General features: G+C 40.6%; 1 protein-coding gene and 1 pseudogene across 1 annotated transcript in view; one reads left to right on the top strand and one right to left on the bottom strand.

Annotated features, from left to right (window-relative positions):
- MAP3K7CL (MAP3K7 C-terminal like) overlaps nucleotides 1-20,703 on the bottom strand; it is a 58,686-nt gene that overhangs the window by 31,890 nt on the left and 6,093 nt on the right. The window contains exon 3 of the mRNA XM_075543403.1: nucleotides 419-480. Coding sequence (XP_075399518.1) covers nucleotides 419-480 — 62 coding nt within the window. The remainder of the gene's footprint in view (nucleotides 1-418; nucleotides 481-20,703) is intronic.
- On the top strand, nucleotides 12,545-12,989 carry LOC142438985 (intraflagellar transport protein 20 homolog pseudogene; annotated as a pseudogene).

A 20,703-nucleotide genomic window follows, 5' to 3' on the forward strand; every position in this document is an offset into this window, starting at 1 on the left:
TTATTAACCCAAATCAGGGCCAAACCACACTAGCCCAGAGGCATCCACACCAAAAAGCAAGGATTAAAGTCACGCCAGAACTCCCTAAAAGTAGGAATTAGTTTGCATTGTACGTTCTTGACATCCCAGAATGTTCCATAATGACTTCAACCTGTCTTTAAACCAACCACACAGTTGATGTGGTTGATTTCAACTCATAGACACCTCACATGTATCAGAGTAATTCTGTGGTCCAAAGGGTTTTCGATGGTTGCTTTTTGGAAACAGGTCAACTGACCACATTAACTGTTTGTGCCACCCAAAGACCTTGGAGGTCTGGGAAATGCAGGGTTTGAGGACTCTTGTGTGTTAATCACCTCTCAGGTCACTATACTTTGTGAAACTGAGGTGGTAAAAAAGACTTTAAATAAATCCGTACCTGTAGCTGCTGGTCTAGTTCTGGAAAGGCCGGAGGAATGGTGTCTTCAGCAGGCGCGTCATCTACAATGAAAAGAAAATGACTCTTCACTGGGGAGACCTTTCTCTCATGACAATTGTCCTGCTGTTACCATCCTTAGTTACTCTCACACCTCGGTATTCAAGTTATAACTTCAGTCATTTTTGTCACTTCAGTTGAGAATAGAGAGAATGTTATTATTCATTTTCAGTACAAAGAGAAACATGGCGAGCTTACTCAGCCTGCAAACAAAGGTCAAAGTCCTCAAATGTTTAGTCTGATAGCTCTCCGGTGTGGTGAGAGGGACTACTTGTCTTTCAATATTCCTACTTCAGCCCAAACCAAAAAAAAACATGGTATGCTGAAAAGTGCTTTAACAAGGTGCTAATGTGGTGACCAGAACAATCTCAATGGGACGGAAACATCATATGAGTGAAAAGAATCAATGTATTAGTTCTATTTTGAATGACTTCAAGCATGGGAAGCTTTGATGGTTTTGCTCTCTGCTCTTACTACAAAGTGACACCAGAAGGCAGGAAACCAGAGCCTCATTCCCCATTGGAAAGGGTAGCAGGCAATGACTCAGACAGTGACAGGCAGCATTCCCAACCACAAGCAGAATCCATAGCCCTTTGCCACTCAGTTCCTCAGCCACTATTACAGAGGCCTCTTGAGTAAGTAAATTGACCAGCAGTACCAAAGTGTTTGTTGTCGGATCAAAAATGCACTTCTCAAAGCATCAGATGAAACCTGAGAGAAGCTGTCCGTGTCATCCTCATATCTCTTCTAGAGCACCACACTAGCCCAGCTCTGGTGCCAGATAGCAGCTCCCTGCCCTCAGAATCCCTGTCCCTCTAGGCAGAATATGACTGAACAGTTCCCGGTACATCCATTTCTAGTCTCTCTTTGCCCAGTACATATGACTCTAACTAATAAGACTAAAATGCAAGCTAAAAGAATATTCTTTAAAATATATTTTCTATTTTAATAAGCAAAGAGGGGATCATGAGGTTCGTCTTCTCACCACCATAATCACATGTATTTGTAAAAGTTAACTGATCCCTGGGAGAGGGACAGAGAAGGGGGGAAGGGAGACTCCGGATAGGGCAAGATATGACAAAATAACGATGTATAAATTACCAAGGGCACATGAGGGAGGGGGGAAAGGGGAGGGAGGGGAAAAAAAAGAGGACCTGATGCAAGGGGCTTAAGTGGAGAGCAAATGCCTTGAGAATGATTGGGGCAGGGAATGTATGGATGTGCTTTATACAATTGATGTATGTATATGTATGGATTGTGATAAGAGTTGTATGAGTCCCTAATAAAATGTAAAAAAAGAAAGAAAAAAAGCTAACTGATAAGATCATAAAAGAGACCATTCTAACTGGTTAGATGGACACAGGTGAGACCCCCGAGACAATGGCCCTTAGTTAGTCACCCTGAAGGTCTGGAAATAAACTCGCCCCTGGGACAGAAGAATAACCATTCAAGACCAAAAGGGCAGTCTGTACTCAATGACAGAGTTGGCAGGGTCAGGAAAGAGGGCAGAAGGGAACCCCCAAATACAGGGAGATGGTGACATAAGTGATGTCACACTGGCGACATGGCAGTGGATGAGTCAAAACAACATGTGTATGAATTGTTCAATGTAAGCCTAATGGTCTTCTCTGTAAACTCTCTACCAATTCATAATGAAACGTTTTAAAACAAGCAAACCGCTTATTGAACTAGAGGAAGGGAACAGACCATACCGAATGCAGAAACAAGTACCTTATTTCTGCCACAACTTGCCAATAAAATACAGTCAGCAAGGGTCTCTCGGCTTCTAAGCTGATTGCGTTTCTTTGGGGACATCGATAATCACCAGCAAGGTCATTCAGAGGAAGACAGTATTAACCTTAGCCAAACAGCTCAAGAGCTACGACTTTAAGTAACCGTGGGGATATTTTACTCAAAGTAATATAATCATGTTCTCATCTAAAAGTAGCTGAAGAAAATGACAGTACATCACCAAACCTGAATCCATCGCCTACTTGTCCTTGTGCCAGAAGGCGTTTGCTGCCACTGTCTATTTGCTGTCTCAGAGCCAGCAGAGCGGAAGTCTTTCGCTGGCTGGAGAACCAACCGCCTTGGGAGTAAACCTCAAGCTGCAATCAACGGGCCTCTTATGCCCTCTTCCTACCCAGACGCTTGTTGACGGAGTCAGGTGTTCTCAATACCTTCTGGCCCATAGCTACTCAGCAGCACAGACCCTTAGGCTTCCTGGCCTGAAATCTTCATGGAAGCAGATTCCCAAGTCTATCTCCTGTAAAGTCGATGGTGGCTTTGAACTGCCGAAACCTTTATGGTTGGCAACTGTACACTCAACCATTACACCACCAAGGATCCTCGGAAGAGGTGAGTAATTCTTGCAATTACTGCAGCTGTAAACTCCACAGTCATTTAATCAGCCCCAGTCAAGGACTGGATTAGAGACAGATATAGTCACTTGGCACGGTTGATCCTCAAACCAGCTTTTGTCTGGGGCACTTTTCATTGGCATTTTAATAATCTAGACATCAGGATTATTGTAGCTCAGGGGGTTCCAGGCCCGATTGATTTGGCACAGGTGAATGGGAACACATTATGCTTTGGCATCCCGATCCTAACAATTATAAGTGAACAGACACTTTGGAAAGAGAAATCATTTCTGCAATGTACTGCAGCAAACTGAACATTTTAGAAATCTCGGCGACAGCCAGCAATGCAACTCAAGGTTTCTGGAGACTTAATCCCTCCAGCGCCCTAGGAAGGCACAATCCTTCTGCCTTACCAGTAAGAAAGAAAAGTGACCCTTGGTTGTTTTGGGGAGGTTTTGTTTGTTTGTTTGTGGTTGGGCTTTTGTTGTTGTTGTTTTATTGCTTTTTTACTGTCATACTAGCTACTCTATTTGACATAGGAAATACCTAGTATGACTGAGCATTAATACGGCCATTCTAGAAATCTAGATGATGATGTGTCATCACAGCCTCTGGTGGTGGTGTTTTTAATTGCTGTCCATTTGATTCCTACTCCAAGTGGCCCCATGTGTGCAGAGACAAGTGCTCCACAGTGTTCAAGGCTGCCGTCCTTCAGAAGCAAGTAGATCACCGTGGGGAGCACAGGTTCCCCAACCTATTTGACCTCTCTCATCCTTGTCAGAAAAAAAATAAAAACAAAAAAAATTACTTAGCATTAAAATGCTTTGTATTATAGCCCATAATCCAGGGTGGAGGGTAGGTATCTACTTCTGCAGACCCCTGGATCACTCCAGCACCTCCCAGGGGAGGTCGTGCCCATTTGGGGTAAGCCTGATATGGAGGCACAGATATGTGACCAGACCAATATTTTTTTGCAGATAAATAAAGCCTTTGGACTGGATTCCTTGAGCTGAAATGAAAGTATAATTTATTAACATAGAAATGTAACATGTGTGGGGTGATTTAGAGAGACAGCAAAATAAAAGTAAGACTTTTGTGAAAGAAGGGATCAAGTGGGATTAACCCAAGCAGGAAATGGCAGTGGAAACAAGGAAACCAGACGCAGATGTAAGGAGACGACCGAGTCTGAAAGCCAGCCCTGTAGTTCATGCCTCGATGCCATCTGGTTTCGCTGGCATCCCAGCCAGCCAGAAATTGCAGGGCCTGCGAAGCTGCTCACAGAGCTACCCGAAGTTGATGTGTGGTGTGTTTACTTTTAAACAGTGGCTGCCTTCTTTGACTGGATTTAAAAATAGGCAAGTATTCTAAAAGCAGAATGATGAATCACAGGATTGGGCCAAAAAGAAAGAAGGAAAATGACTCGGGCAGCGTAGAAGCACAGCTGTTTCACAGGCGGTTGGCGTTATCGCTGTAAAACATTTTGACGGTGATCCTGGATCAGAGTTCCGGAGAGGACGTTGCTTGTTTTGACAATTCCAGAGGCACAAAGCAAAGTACAGTAGCTATGCATCGAATTTAGCTTTGGGGGAAAAGGAGAACAATTGGTACATATGTGTGTAGGGTGACAAAAATCACAACGCAAGTACATTTTTACTGAAATTATTTACTGTTGACTGAATACGTGTGATGTGCAAGGCAGGAACTAAGAAACTACACTACAATGGCAAATCATTTTATCTTATGTTTTTAATGCACACAATGAGTCATCTGTGGGCTTCCTTCTCAAAATGGCGTTGGGGATTTAATGGAGAAAGCAAAAGTTAGTAAGTAAATAAATATCCTAAAATTTTGTTGAATGGTGAAATATAAAGGAATGAATAAAGAGAAAAATTTTAATAAGCAGATGTTCATTCCTTGTTCTGCAAACATAAAGTGACTAAGTCAATGGGACTTCAAAATAGAGCTTTCCTATTCATATCCCAACAGTTATGGCATACCATAGTACATTTTCAGAGGGGCTTGTCGCAGCATCGATTCTGCAGCTGTTGGGTTGCTTTTGTGGCTCTTCTGTTTTCGGGTTTCCTTAAATTGCCTCCACTGTGCTGCTCCATGAGTCAGGTGAGTGGGACGCATTAGGTCTGTGAGGCAACCCCTCACTGTTGTTTAGCGAGGAGATATCTCCGGCAAGAGTGGCCGGAGAATGGTGAAGCTGGAAAGGGCTAGTCGAGCCTCTCCTCCCGTCCCCTCAGACTAGAGGCAAAGGCAGGGCGCTGAGAGCAGAAAGAGGCCACCCAAGATATCACGTAAGATTAAGGAGTCAGGTCTTGTGACGTTCACCTCATCCCACCACGCGACACTGTTCCTCTTTACCTTGTATAAATGAATTTCTGTGTTTGCATTTTTCCCATAAAATAGTGGGAATCATGTCTCGTAATGTCCAACTTCTTATTTGACAAGTGAAAATAACTTTTAAAAACAACTACTGTCTACCATCATTAGCACTTTATAAGAAATAACATTCTAACATGATAAAGGAAATTCATTATGTTGGATAAATTTCACTTTATAAACAAAAGCATATATATATATATATATATATATATATATATATATATATATATATATATATATATATAAATGACCATGTCCTGATCGCTTTTATTTCATAGCAAAGAAGTAAAAACCTAACAAATAACTAAAACCTCATCAAAACCAGACCAAACCAACAGACCAGGATTTGAAGCCCACGTGGCTCTAGGAGACTATTGGAAAGGTAGACAGTTCAAACTCATGCAGCCATGCCTTAGAGGAAAGGCCTGTAGATTGCTTTCTAGAGATGATGGTGAAGAAATCCTGTGGCACTTCAGTTCCAGTCTGCAACGGAGGGGTCACCATAAATTGAAATGGACTCAACAACAACAGGGTTGGGTATTTGGATTTGGGGTCTAGACTATGACTAGCTAGCTCCAGGGAGAAAGATGAGGCATTCTGCCCCCAGAAAGATTTGCAATCTCATCATGCAGAATGCACTGGAAAGTGGATTATTGCAGATACAATTAGGTTAAAATTTGACACTTTATCGTTTGATCTTACTTTTTATGAATTTTAAATTTGTCCTAGTTTTTAATATTTTCTGCTTTCTTTTCATTTGAGGTTTTTCTCTGTTTTATTTTGTTATTGTCGTTAGTTTTTTCTTAAATGCTTTTCTGTATATGAAATCCAGAATAGGAAAACTATAGAGGCAGTAATTGAATTAATTAATGGTTTCTTGAGGGTGGCAGGGGAAGTTCAAGAGGAATAGGGAGCTAATAATAATGAGTACAAGAAGGAGGAAACTTTTCTAAAGTTGACTGTAGTGATGATTGTACAACTCTTCATAAGATGATCAAACTAATAAATTTATGATTTGTGAATTATATGCCAATCAAACTGTTCAATTAATTTTAAAAAAGATTTACAGCCTCAGAAATAGAAAAAGAGGCAATTCTATTTTGCCCTACATTCTACAAGGTCACTGTGAATCAGAATTGACTCTTTGGCAATAAGTTTTATTTTGAGCATAGAACACTTGAAATCTCTGGTACAAATTTCTTAGTTTTTCATGTACTGGAGAAGACTTTTGGAGAAGGGGAAGCTGCTCACAAGACATTCCCAAACTCCGTCCCACTCCCCAAACAGGAATGCAATAGGCAGCCCTGCCCAAGACCCTCTCAGTGTGTTTGCATTCCTTGCCATGAAGACCAGCTTCATGAGCATGTGATGGGCCGAGTTCCAGAGAGTTCCACTTAGCTTACTGCTCTGCTGTCATCATCATGAAATTCTTAGAAAGTTTTGAACAAGGAACTCAGCCTTTTCACTCTGCAACGGGCTCCATGAATTATGTAAAAGACCCTACCTACAGTGTGTCTTACAGAGCAGCAGAGACAAAGTGGCCCTGGAGATGAAAATGCATTCGGCACTACCTGTAGTTCTGAAACTGGTATAAAAATGATCCTGGGAATTGTTTGCCTATAGAGTCTCAACCAGTCAAACCCATTGGGTTGGTACACCATTTTGACAGGCAGACCTACCTGCATTTGAACTTCAGCTTTGTTACTTTATAATTGTGTAACTGGGGACAATGGACAATTAACATACTCTCTCTGAAACTCCGTTTCCTCCTCTGAGAAACATATTATTAAGAAGGAGAAGCAAATATCAATGACTTAGCCTGAGGACCACCAGTTAGTGTCAAGTCAACCCCAACTCATGGAAACCCCATGGAGGTCAGAGGCAAACTGCATTTGGTAGGGGGTTATGTTGTTGTGATTGTTGGCATATAATTCACATGTCACACAAACCAATGGTTCAATCATATTCAAAATCATCATTACAATCCATTTTAGAACATTTTCTTCCTTCTTGTACTCATTGTTGTTAGCTCTCTCCCTTTCCCCCACAATCTCCCCTACCATGTCCCTAGGTAATTAATAATCCAATTGCTGACTCTATAGATTTACCCATCCTGGGTATAATAGACATAAAATATATAACATAATCAGCTGACAAAATTGTTTTTCAACAATGACAAAATAAAACAGAAAAACCCCAATTGAAAAGCAGAACATATTACAAACAGAAGCAAACTTAAAATGGGTCAAAGGGGAGCTCAAATGATAAGGTGTTACATCTTAGCCTAACTGCGTCAGTTATATCAACTTTTCAGTGCTTTCTGCCTGATAGCAAGGCTCTCAGAGTTTTTAAGGGCTGGTTTTTCAGAAGTGGGTTGCCAAACATTTCTTTCAAGTCACCACTGGATGATCTTGAACCACCAGCCTTTTAGTCACAACCAAGCATTTCTCCCATTTGTAAATGCCACAGACGCCTTCCATTGCTGTCAAGTTGATTTGAGCTCATAACAACCCTATTGGACAGACATGGATAACTGCAACTTTCTCCCGCAGAGCAGCTGTGGATTTGAACTGCTAACTTTGCAGATACCAGCCCAATACTTAACCTACTGAGCCATCGGGGCTCCTCAAGGAAGCCTACCATATAAAATAATAATTATTACTGTAATAATAATACATCTTTAATATAACAGAGCGTGCTTTTACCATCAATCTGACCAAATGGGGGTGTGTAGTGAAGGAGTAGACAAACGATTCTTCATCATCTGACTAATACAAAGAAAACAACCAGGATCAAGGTTTCCATTGGTATCAAGTCTATTGCAACTCATAGTCACTCCATAGGACAGAGTAGAACGGACCCATAGGTTTCCAAGACTGCTAATCTTTAACAAGGCAGACTGTCATATCTTTCATCTATGGAATCAACCATTGACTTTTTAGTTAGCAGCTGAGTGCTTTACCACTGTGCTACTTGGGCCAAGGTTATTGACTCTAATTACTTAGTTTTTCCTATGCAAGACAAAAAGCCACTTATTTCTCTGGTGTGGTCATAACTTCAAGTCTTATGGGTTTATTCTCTTCATTTAAATCTGAATTTAAGAAGAGTTTCTCTTTTACTTCATAATCAAAGCCAATACTTTATAAATGGACCATTATAAAAAATTTAACTTAAATGAGATGTCTTTAACTAGCTTCGCTTTAAATCTAAGTCTATATTAATATTTTATTTTTAGAAATAAAATTAATATGGCTGCCAACCAGCATTACTACATAGCAACACATACACACACACATATTACCAATTTCTAGATAACTAGATTCTTATTAGAGCATGACAAAATTTAGAAAAAAAATTATTTAAGACATTGAATTTTCAAGGTCAATACAATTAAAAGGATAAATTGAGAGAGACATTATAGATATTGGAGACAGGGAGAAACAAATACTACTGTGGACACAGATGGAGATGTGGCTTGACATTTAGCAGATTTTCAACTCTTTATTAATGAATAATAATCACCTTATTATGTTAACCAGTCCCTAAAATTATCAGGCAAACAAATCATGCATTAAAAGACTAGATAAATCAAGGACCAACTTGATTCAGCTTAAGAACAGAGCTTACATTTCCTTAAACCCTTATCTGGTTACTATTATTATAAGTTCTGCTTTGAAAATCTTATAAATTTACCCTTTGTGAAGGATATGTGCTTTGATTTATAACAGACTATAAGGAATACTCATTAACAACCTGACCAGAAACATCTTGTCAGGTCAAGTTTCAAGAAGAGCTGCCTAGAAATTTATTTATTTCTCAGCACATCATCAAATAGATTATATCTGTTTTTCTTTTTTCATATTGTAAAAAAAACGTACCTATACTGAACTTACTTCAACATCTCCCACAATCACTAGGGAAATAATTTGTTATCAGGAAAATTCATGTTCTTCTCTTGTGACATGGACCCAGTCTCTAAATGAGTAACAGCTTATAAACATGCCCAAGAATGTGACAGTGAATTCCTTCCGACTTAGAGCTGTTGAGGTGAGCAAAGTTATGCATTAAATGCTAATGACCAGACAACGGGACCTCTAGGATCAAGGAAGTCAGAAATGAAAAAAGCAAAGGGTCATTTAAAAAAATGAATGAGAAAGAAAGGACCAAAATGGATGCCTAAAGACACTCTGAAACTTGTTCTTGAACACAGAGTGGCTAAAACTATTGGGGGGGGGGGGGACTATGACATAAGAATGAACAGAGAAATTCAAAGAGCAGCTTGAGCAAAAAAAAAAAAAAAAGTAAAGAAGTGCACAAAGACCTGGGTTTAAAAAACAAAAGGCATGAACATTCAGCATTTCTCAAGCTGAAAGAACTGAACAAAAATCCAAGCTCTGAGTTGAAATACCGGAGGATTCTATAGACAAATATTAAATCTGGAAGAAGCATCAAAAGAAGATGTGATGAATACAGAGTCGCTGTACCAAGAGAATTGGTCAGCATTCACCCATATGAAAAATAAATAACTCACTAGAATCAAGTCAATTCCAACCCCAAGCAACCTTATATGGCAGAGTTACAACTGCCCACATGTATTTCTGAGACTGCAACTCTTCTGTATGGGAGCAGAAAGCCTCATCTTTCTACCAAAGAGCAGTTGGTGATTTCGAACTCCTGACCCTGTGGGTAAAAATCCACTGCATGAGGGATATTGGGCCTCCACTTAAGTACTCCCTCAAGGCAAGAATACTTTACTCTATTAAATTGACATTCTATGATGCTCACCTTCCAGACACAACTGCTGAAGAAAAAGCAGGTGAATAAGCAAATGTGGTGAAGAAAGCTGATGGTGCCTGGTTATCAAAAGAGATAGCTTCTGGGGTCTTAAAGGCTTGAAAGTAAACAAGCGGCCATCTAGCTCAGAAGCAACAAAGCTCACATGCCTGTGTGATCATGAGGTGCCAAAGGGATCAGTTATCAGACATAAAAGAACAAAAATTCTTATCATTGTGTGCTCACCTCCATGATATAATCGCTGAAGACAAATGGGTGCATAAGCAAAATGTGGCGAAGAAAGCTGATGGTGCCCAGCTATCAAAATGTATAGCATCTGGGGTCTTAAAGGCTTGAAGGTAAACAAGCGGTCATCTAGCTCAGAAGCAATAAAGCCCACATGGAATAAGCACACCAGCCTGTGTGATCACGATGTGTCGAAGGGATCAGGTATAAGGCATCATCACAACAAAAAATCTTACCATAGTGAATGAGGGGGGGAGTGCAGAGTGGAGACCCAAAGCCCATTTGTAGGCCACTGAAGATCCCCTTGCAGAGGGGGAGGAGATGAGCCAGTCAAGGTGTGATGTAGCACCAAGGAAGAATACAGCTTTCCTCTAGTTCCTAAATGCTTCCTCCCCCACTATCATGATCCAAATTCTATCTTGCAAGTCTGGCTAGACCAGAGGATGTACACTGGTACAGATAGGAGCTGGAGGCACAGGGGATCCAGGGCAGATGATCCCTTCAGGACCAGTGGTGTGAGTGGTGATACTGGGAGGGTAGAGAGTGAGTGGGCTGGAAAGAGGGAACCGATTACAGGGATCTACATGTGACCTCCTTCTTGGGGGATGGACAACAGAAAGGAGGGTGAAAGGAGATGTCAGACAGGGCAAGATATGACAAAATAATAATTTATAAATTATCAAGGGGTTCATGAGGGAGGGGGGAGCAGGGAAGGAGGGGAAAAAACAAGGACCTGATGCCAGGGGCTTAAGTGTAGAGCAAATGTTTTGAGAATGATGAGGGTAACGAGCGTACAGATGTGCTTTACACAATTGATGTATGTATGGATTGTGATAAGAGTTGTATGAGCCCCTAATAAAATGATTTTTAAAATCCACTGTATAACCACTATACCACCAGGGCCATCAAGGGAATGGCAACTCACAGCAACCCTGTGAGACAGGGTAGAACTGTTCCTGTGAGTCTCTGAGACACTAACTCTTAATGGGAGTAGAAAGCCCTGTCTTTCTCCCCAGGTGGTTTCAAACAATTGACATTGCAGTTAGCAGCTCAACATGCAATCACTCTGCCACCAGGGCTCGCTCATCCATATCAAAAAGATCATATGTGATCAAGAACCAATGGCATTTCAGGAAGAAGACTAAGCTACATTGAATGCATTGGGGGGGGGGGGGGAAGCCTCCAGGAATTGATGGAATACCAACTGAGATGTTTCAACAAACAGATGCTCCACTGGAAGTGTTCACTGTCTATGACAAAAATTTGGAACTGACCAGCTGACCAGAAGAGGTCCATATTGGTGCCCATTCCAAAGAAAAGTAATCAATCAGAATGGTGAAACTAGCAAAAAATACCATATTACACAAAAGCATCATTTTCATGAAGTTAATTTTAATATTATTGCAGCAATACAGGGAACTGCCAGAAATTCAAGCCAGATTCACATGAGGACATGGAACAAAGGATAATATTGCTGATATCTGATGGATCACAATTAAAAGCAAAGAATACTAGAAAGCAGAGAATATCAGAAAGATGTTGATTTATGTTTTTTATTGACAATGCAGACGCATCTGATTGTGTAGACTACAGAAAACTATGTACTATCTTTCAAAGAACTGTAATTCTAGAATACTTATTTGTACCACGTGGACCTTGTACACAGAGTAAGAGGCAGTCATTTGAATAGAACAAAGTGACTTAAAGGGAGGAAAGGTATGCATCAAGATTGTATCCTTGCATCCTTTTACCATACTTATTCAATCTCTATGCAGAGCAAACATTGCAACAAGCTGGACAATCTGAAGAAGAATGTGACATCAGGATTGGCAGAGGTTCCTTTAACAACCTACAATATGCAGATAAGGCAAACTTGCTTGCTGAAAAAAAGGGCTTGAAGTACTTACTGCTGAAGAACAAAGAATATATCCTTCAGTCTCATTTTTCTCCCAAAAAGTAGTTGGTGGTTTCAAACTGCTGACAACTCAGTATGATTACAACTCAATATGAAGAAAACAAAAATCTTTACAACTGGGTCGATAAACATTATCATAATCACTAGAGTAAAAAAAATTGAAGTTGTCAAGTATTTCCTCTTACTTGGATCCACAATCAACATCCAGGGAAAAAGGAGTGAAGAACTCAAATGGTAACAGATAGTGATGTCCTGAATAAACAGTCCCTATATCCGCAGCAGTGGCTGAGACACCCAGGCTGGCAGAGAACCACTGAGCATAAAGCTTAGCCCACAGTCATCAACCTGGACTAGCAAAGCATCACTTTTACGTGGCCTGCAGCTATGACCAAGGACATCCTGGGGGATGCTGGGCTGCACTTTGATGAGCTGAACCAGCTGAGCATGTTGGACCCAGAGGTTATCTCCACCAGATGATACAGTTCAAGGATGATAGAGACAAGGACTTTGTGGACATTTTTGTGGGCAATATTTCAGAAAGTAATTGGTGGTTTAATTGAGCTGTGGACTAATCTGCAAAAGCAGCAGAAAATGAGAAGATGTAGTTCATTAGTGCTCAGAACTCACTAAAATCTATAGCAGAGCACAGCCAAGTACAACAACAACAACTTTAAGCACCAATAGCACAGAAGAAAATCCAGCCAGAAAAGTATCTGATTGAATATGAAGTTTTACGTAAAGTAGAAGCAAAAAAAATTAATTTATTGACCAATTTATTTTTCAGAAACAAACTGTAATTTTTCATTTTATAGAAGGAAGCCAAAAATAAAGTTAAATAGACCAAAATAAACCTCTGTGCTGTTTTAATGACTTGGATACTGTTATGTGGAATGGCATGTAAGGAATGGATTTCAAAAGACAGGAAGACAAAGTTGCGGAAACTTGTTTCAAACAGCAGCAGGCCTATCTGCTATAAATATAGGCATTATGAAGGCTTCATATGCATGTGGAATATAGGCAAGTTCTCAGTATGAACTAAGCAATCTGGAATCATTTATCCCTTTTTTTGTTTTGTTTTGTTAAGTCCAAAAACCTTTGGAAAGAAAAGCCATAAATTACTGTTTTCAAGTGAAAAAAAACAACCAAGTGATAGATTACACTGGGTAAATCCACTGTGAATGACCTCTTGGAAGTGTGTAAAAGCAAAGATTTCACATGGAAGACTAGGTGTGCCTGACTAGAGCCATGGTATTTTCAATAGCTTCATATGCATGTGGAATCTAGGCATTACATAAGAAAGACCAAAGAAGAGTTGATGCATTTGAATTATCATGCTGGTAAAAAATGTTGAAAGTACCATGGACTGCCAAACGAACAAACAAATCTGTCTTGGAAGACATAGGTCCAGAAGGCTCCTTGGAAGGGAGCCTTTATGCCATACACGATGGACATATTCTCAGAAGACACCAATTCTTGGAAAGGACATCATGCTTGGCGTCGTAGAAGGGCCATGCTCCTTTTTGAATAACTACTTCTTGTTCCAGCACAGGTTCCATATGAGTACAATGAAGTTTTCTGAAATCCCAATTCTGCTCAATTTTATCACTAGTTTGTGTTATGATTCACATAGTTAAAAAATTCCTTTGTACAAGGAAGGAGAAAGAATGGAGCGGAGCACGCCTGGGTCCACCAAGTTCAGAGGACGATAGCCCAGCTCGAAGGTTCCAATGTACAGAGAGGACCATATAGCTGGCCCCACGATGAGATGCGACATCCTGCACTGACCCTACATGGGACAGCACCTGAGACACAGTGGGGGATGTGCACCTGAACTGACCCCACCACACTGAGGCAAAACACAGTGGGTGTGCAATGGAGGGGCGGAGGAAGTAGAGCAAGGAGGTCCCAAGAGAGTATAAAGTATGGACTTTGGGGCCAGGACGTGGCACCCCATCAGACTTGTCAGGAAAACACTCCTAAAGATCAACAAAGAGACCTTGATACTAACAGGCTTTTTGTTGTTGTTGTTGTTGCTGTCTTTTTGTTTTGTTTTTTCTTTTTTTCCTCTTCTTTTAAATTTTGTATGTCAGTGGCTTTTTTGTCTGTCGGCATGTCAGTGTTGCTGCGTCGAAGCCATGTTCTCATGTGCCACTTTGGTGCTGTCAAAGCCATCTGCATTTATGCACATATTACTATATCTGCAGGTCCACCTAGACAGGACAGGCTGGACAAACAATGTGAGAAGAAAATAACGGGACCAATGGTCCCGGAGGGACATGAGAGTGTGGGAGGTAGGGGAAGGGAGGAGGTGTTGGCCAAACCAGGGACAAGGGAACAAGGAGTGATTCAAAACCAGTGGAGGGAGAGGATGGGAGGACTGGTAGGGAGTGACCGAGGGCAAGGTAACTGAGAGGAATTACTGAAACAAGAATGAAGGCTGAACATGGTAGTGGGACAGGAGGAAAGCATAAGGAAATAGAGGAAAGGAGTAGGAGGCAAAGGGCATACAGAGAAGCCTAAATACAGACATGTACATATGTAAATATACTTATGATTATGGGGTAAATAGACCTATGTGCGTATATTTATAGGTTTAGTACTAGGGTAGCAGGTGGGCATTGGGCCTCCTCATGCGCATTCCCTCAATACAAGAGCACCTTGCTCAGCTAAACAGTCATTTCTTGATACCCACCTTCCTGATACGATTGCTGAAGGCAAACATGTGCATAAGCAAATGTGGTGAAGAAAGCTGATGGTGTCCGACTATCAAAAGATATAATGTCTGGGTTCTTAAAGGCTTGAAGACAAACAAGCGGCCATCTAGCTCGGAAGCAACAAAACCCACAGAAAAGAAGCACACAAGCCTGTGTGAACATGAGGTGTTGAATGGACCAGATAGCAGACACCAAAGAACAAAAACCATCATTGTGTGATCACCTTCCCCACCTAAACGCTGAAGACGAATAGGTGCATAAGTAAGTGTGGTGAAGAAGACTGATAGTGCCTGGCTATTGAGAGATATAGCGTCTGGGGACTTAAAGGCTTGAAAGTAAACAAGTGGTCTTCTAGCCCAGAAGCAACAAAGCCCACATGGAAGCAGCACACCAACATGTGTGATCATGAAGGGTCGAGGGGACCAGGTTTCAAGCAACAAAGGCTGGAGGAAAAAAATCTTATCATCGTGAATGAGGGTAACACATGATGGGAACCCAATGCCTATCTGTAGACAACTGGACATCCCTTGCAGAGGGGTAGTGGGGAGGAGATGAGTCACTCGGGGTTCAGTGTGGCAATAATGAAACTCAAAACCTTCCTCTAGTTCTTAAACGCTTCCTCCCCCCAACTATCATGATCCCAATTCTACCTTGCAAACCTGGTTAGACCAGAGGATGCACAGCAGTACAGATGGGATCTGGAAACACAGGGAATCCAGGACAGATGAAACCCTCGGGACCAAGGGTGAGAGTGGCGATAATGGGAGAGAAGTGGGGGTAGGAAGGGGGAACCAATCTCAGGATCTACATATAACCTCCTCTCTGGGGGATGGGCAACAGGAAAGTGGGTGAAGGGAGACGCTGGGCAGTGTAAGATAAGATAAAATAATAATTTATAAATTATTAAGGGTTCATGAAGGAGGGGAGAGCAGGGAGGGATGGGGAGGAAAAAAGGGAAAATGAGGAGCTGATTCCAGGAACCCAAGTGGAAGGAAAATTTTGAGAATGAGGGCAACAAATGTATGTGTGCCTTACACAATTGATGTATATATGGATTGTGATAAGAGCTGCATGAGCCCCAGTAAAATGATTTAAATTTTTAAAATTCCTTTATACGAGGTGTTGCCCCCCAAAAATGGGATTGCGCTGGACGGAGCTTTCATAGTACACATTTCCCCTGCTAGGCGAGCATCCAGACACTGGCTCTGAGTTAGTGCACTCAGTAGCATCACCTGGGAAGTTTCTCTCTGGTCACAGGGAATATTTTCATCAAAGCAGTTTTGCTCAGTTTTGCCCTTGTTTTTTGGGGATGGCCAGTTTAAGAGAACAGCATGTGACTATGAAATTTTGTTTCTTACTTAGGAAAAATGCCTCAGAAACTGTTATGAGGTTGAATACAGCTTACCAGGAAAAGTGTACAAATGGTTTTCTCATTTCAAGAGAGGTAAACTGATGACAAATCTCATTCTGAACATCCATCAACTTCCAGAACGGACAAAAATGCATTTGGAGTTCCTTCCACTAGGTCAGAGTGTTAATCAAGCTTTCTATTTAGAGGTTCTGAAAAGATTGTGTAACAGCGTATGACCAAAAAAGGCCTGATATGTGGTAGACAGGAAACTGGTCTTGCCACCACGACAATGCATGTGCTCACGCAGCCATTTCAGTGCACCAGTTTTGGACAATAAACAGCATGCCTCTCTTGCCCCACACACCTTACTCACCTGACCTCACTCCCTGAGAATTCTTTTTGTTTCTGCAAAAACAGAGGGACATGAAAGGACAGCGATTTGATGAAGTAGAAGAGGTGAAAAAAATAGGGGGGAGATGCTGTCAGCCATCCAAACAGAAGAATTTGGAAAATGTTTTCAGGAATGGAATCACAGATTTGACTAATGTATTAAGTGTTAATGGAGAGTACTTTGAAGATGATGAGGTTGTTTTGTAAAAAAAAAATTAAATACATACTTTTGGGGGAAAAATTCTGTTTTTCAGGGGGCTACCCTCTCATATAGTCAATAAAACACAAGTAAACCTCTTTCAATTATTCTCTGCTCTTGCCAAGATTCATCTGAAGTCAGTAATGATATCCCTTTTTCCACATCCTCTTCTGAATCCACCTTAAGTTTCTAGTAACTCTGTGCCAATGCACTGCTGCTACTGTTGAATGATCATCTGCAAAAATTTACTTGCGTGGGATATTCATTATATTGTTCAATGATTCCCTAATTGTTTGGGGGGCACCTTCCTTCGGAGTGGATACAAATAAGGACATCTTCCAGTGCTTGGCATAGGTGAGTGAGTGCTTCTAGTGCTTCATCAGCTTGCTGAAATATTTTAATTGGCATTTCTTCAATACCTGGAGCTTTGTTTTTCACTAATGTCTTTAGTGCAGCTGGGACTTCTTCGTTCAGTATCAATGATTATTGATCATGTGCTACTTCTTGAAATACTTGACTGTCAACCAGTTCTTTGTCTTTGATACAATGACAGTATATTTTTCCATCTTTTGATGCTTCCTGCAACATTCAGTATTTTACCCATAACTGCCTTCAATATTGCCATTTGAAGCCTGAATTTTTTTCTTCAGATATACTGATCATTTTCTTCCCTTTTAGCTTTCAAGTTACAGGTCTTTGTACCTTTTATTATAATACTTTGTTTCCTTGAACTGCTTTTGAAATTTTCTGTTCAGCTCTTTCACTTATTTCATCATTTTCTCCCTTTGCTTTAGCTACTCTATGCTCAAAGGCAAGTCACAGAGTTTTTTTCTGATAAAGGCATATAGATGTTTAAAAAACATTCTCTTCTGGACTTTCTTTAAAGCCATATGTAACAGATTCCAACCAATAAACCAGTTGTACCTCAAAGAATCATTTGATATCGATAAATGTGTCCTGTGTGGCTATAGATACCCTATTATAAACATTTTTAAAATATGTTTTTATTCTTTTCCTCAGCACTGTGCTTGGTAAGAAATATGGGGACTGTGATCATGGAAAAAGAGAGTACAGAAGATTTTAGGGCCATGAGAAGAGAGAGTGCAATAACAGTGAAGTTAGAAACAAAATTGAAGGAAGAGGACAATGAAAAGGAACTCTGCCTTTGTCATCATCTTGCTAAGAGCCAATTATACAAGTAGACATACACAGACAGCCACTTAGTTTAATTAGACTACTTCTGCTAGTCCGCATCATTCCCACTGTCGCACAAAGCACCCTGCTCTTTGAAGACTAAATGATACTGCTTTAATAGAGACTCCAACAGCATGGGTCTTGGATAGATATTAACTGTCACATGATTAATTCATGTTCAGATATGAAAAATTCCAATAGCTTGAAAGAAATTTTTTAAATATAATTTTGAAAAAGAAGAACCTCGGAGTCAAGGTCTAAATTTGTGTGAGCACATGCCAGATTTTAGCTCAGCTAAAGGAAACTCTCAAATAATTAATATGAAATCCATGTCAGTCCAGCTATAAATTGTACTCGGAAAAGGGAGTATCTACTAACTCAAGAAAGTGGGAGTTATGTTTCTCTTCTGCATACTTATATTGGGAAAACTAACTCCGTGAAGGCTGAGGAAGTTAACCCTTTGGAATTCCCAGTTAGAAAATAGTCATATCATTCACTTATTACAGACAGGCATTTCTACTTCTGGAAATTATGATTATGTGTATATTGCTATGATGCTGGAAACTCTGCCCATATGTTAAGCATCAGCAGAGTGACTTGGGGTAAGCAATTTACAGCAGAATTTATGGATTAAGACACATGAGGGAGAAAGAAATGGCTAACTACTTCTGAAACATCAGTCAAGGAACACTTTATAAATAACAACAGAATATTATATAATATACAGCTGGAAAATGAGGGCCCTAGCTTTGAAAGGCACTGAAAACACACCAGGAACACAACAATGAGCATCAATAACCCTAAAGTCGGCACAGGACTTGGCAGCATGTTGTGGAGTTGCTAGAATGGACGCGAACCTGGGATCCACTAACAACACCTGTTATTGAATGAAGGGTCCCAATGGCAAGCTCAAAACAGTGGATGTAGTTTAAAGGGCTATGTTAAAAAATAAAATAAAATAAAATAAAACAATAAACTTACTTCATTTAAACTTCTGGAAGCCCCTGGTTGATTTGGAGTATTATGGCTTGTCTGCTATCAATGGACAATGGCAGACTCCCCTTCTCCCAGGAAACTCTGTCACTACATCCTTTCAGTCCTTGCTTCCAAGTGTGTGTGGCAGTTACATAATCTATCAACTTGCAAAGGGGTGGAGTCTAACCTGTCAATCAGGTAACAACCAATGAGGCCTCTATGTGGGCTTGGCCTTCTCCTGTGGATTCTCCCTGTGAGACATTCCTATTAACAATACACATGGATCTATGCTGGTGGCAGCCCGACCCTTAGAGCTGGAGGAGCCATGTGCAGACCCATGCCAGCACTTAGATGCTTCCACCACCACTGGATCCACAAGACTTTCCACCCACTGGCTTGTGAGCTTCCTGCATTCGGCACCATTGCATGTGTCACATGAGTCTGAAGAGGAATTTATAGACTGGTATTGGACAGATGGGCTAGTATCAGACTTATAGACTTGATCTGGACTGGGCTGAGAGGTTTTCTTAGGATACAATTACTCTTTGATATAAACCTCTTTCTTATACACATATAATTTGTATGAATTTGTTTCTCTAGTCCACCTGGACTAACACAGTCCCCTGGATCTAGCAGTCTCTCCTTTCGAATCTAGGCTTTTATTGCTTGTCTCTGTGGCACTGTAGAAAGCTTCTTGGGTACTCTCCTTTCTCCATATTCTAGAGTATCCCACTAGTCAAGCTTTTAGCACTTTCATTAGATGCAGGGGCTTCAAAAGTTTATGGACAAATTGAATTAAAAGGCAATGGATTATTTCCATGAACTTTTTGAAGCTCCCTTATATTGCTCTCTTGTTAAAGAGATTTTTTATTTCCTACTCCTTCTAAACAGGTCCAAATTATTTTGTTGAACTCATAAAACTGACTTGCTAATTCTTCCCCATGATTATGTATTCTGAGTTAAAATATAGGTAACTTCCCATCACAAGGTCCAACTCAAGCAAGGCTCAGTAAATGATGTTACTGACTCACACAGTTCAGACCTCTGCTACAGCTGACTGGAGTCTTAGTATTTCCCCAACACACTACACTACTTCCTTCTCTTAGGTTAGCTCATGTGTTCTATTTGGAAAAGAAAGGAAGCAAGGGACACCCACAGCCAATCAAATAGATAACTAGACCCTGAAAAACTGCAGGAGTCGCTGGGAGGTATGAAAAATGGCTGATGTGCTCAGCAGCTAATCAAAAGGCTAAACATGTGAGTCTACCCAGAGGTGCCTCAGAAGAAAGCCCTGGCGATCTACTTCTGTCTGAAATATCAGATTTTGGAAACCCTTTGAAGTACAGCTCTACTCTGACATTCATGGGTTCACCATAAATTGAAATCAGCCTGAGAGCATGTAATTACTAGTTACATAGCTGCTGCCAATCCTGTACTATAAAATCTATTTTGCTATCAACTAGAAGACATACACTGCTTTGTAGTTTCCTTTTTAAGAACAAAGCTTTTTTATTGTAAACTAGGTGCAGATTTATCCCACAAATCAATTTTCCATTCAACAATTCATACACATTTTCATTGATCTCATTGATTGCGATTCCCTGAATGTAACATCATGCAGTCCAATTCCTCCCCGTGTTACTGTTGCTCCTTTCCTGACCCGTCAGTATTTTGTCCTTGAGTAAGTGCCACCCTTTTGATCTCAAAAATTAATTATTCT

Source organism: Tenrec ecaudatus, chromosome 2 (assembly GCF_050624435.1).
Source record: "Tenrec ecaudatus isolate mTenEca1 chromosome 2, mTenEca1.hap1, whole genome shotgun sequence".
Taxonomy (NCBI): Eukaryota; Metazoa; Chordata; class Mammalia; order Afrosoricida; family Tenrecidae; genus Tenrec; species Tenrec ecaudatus.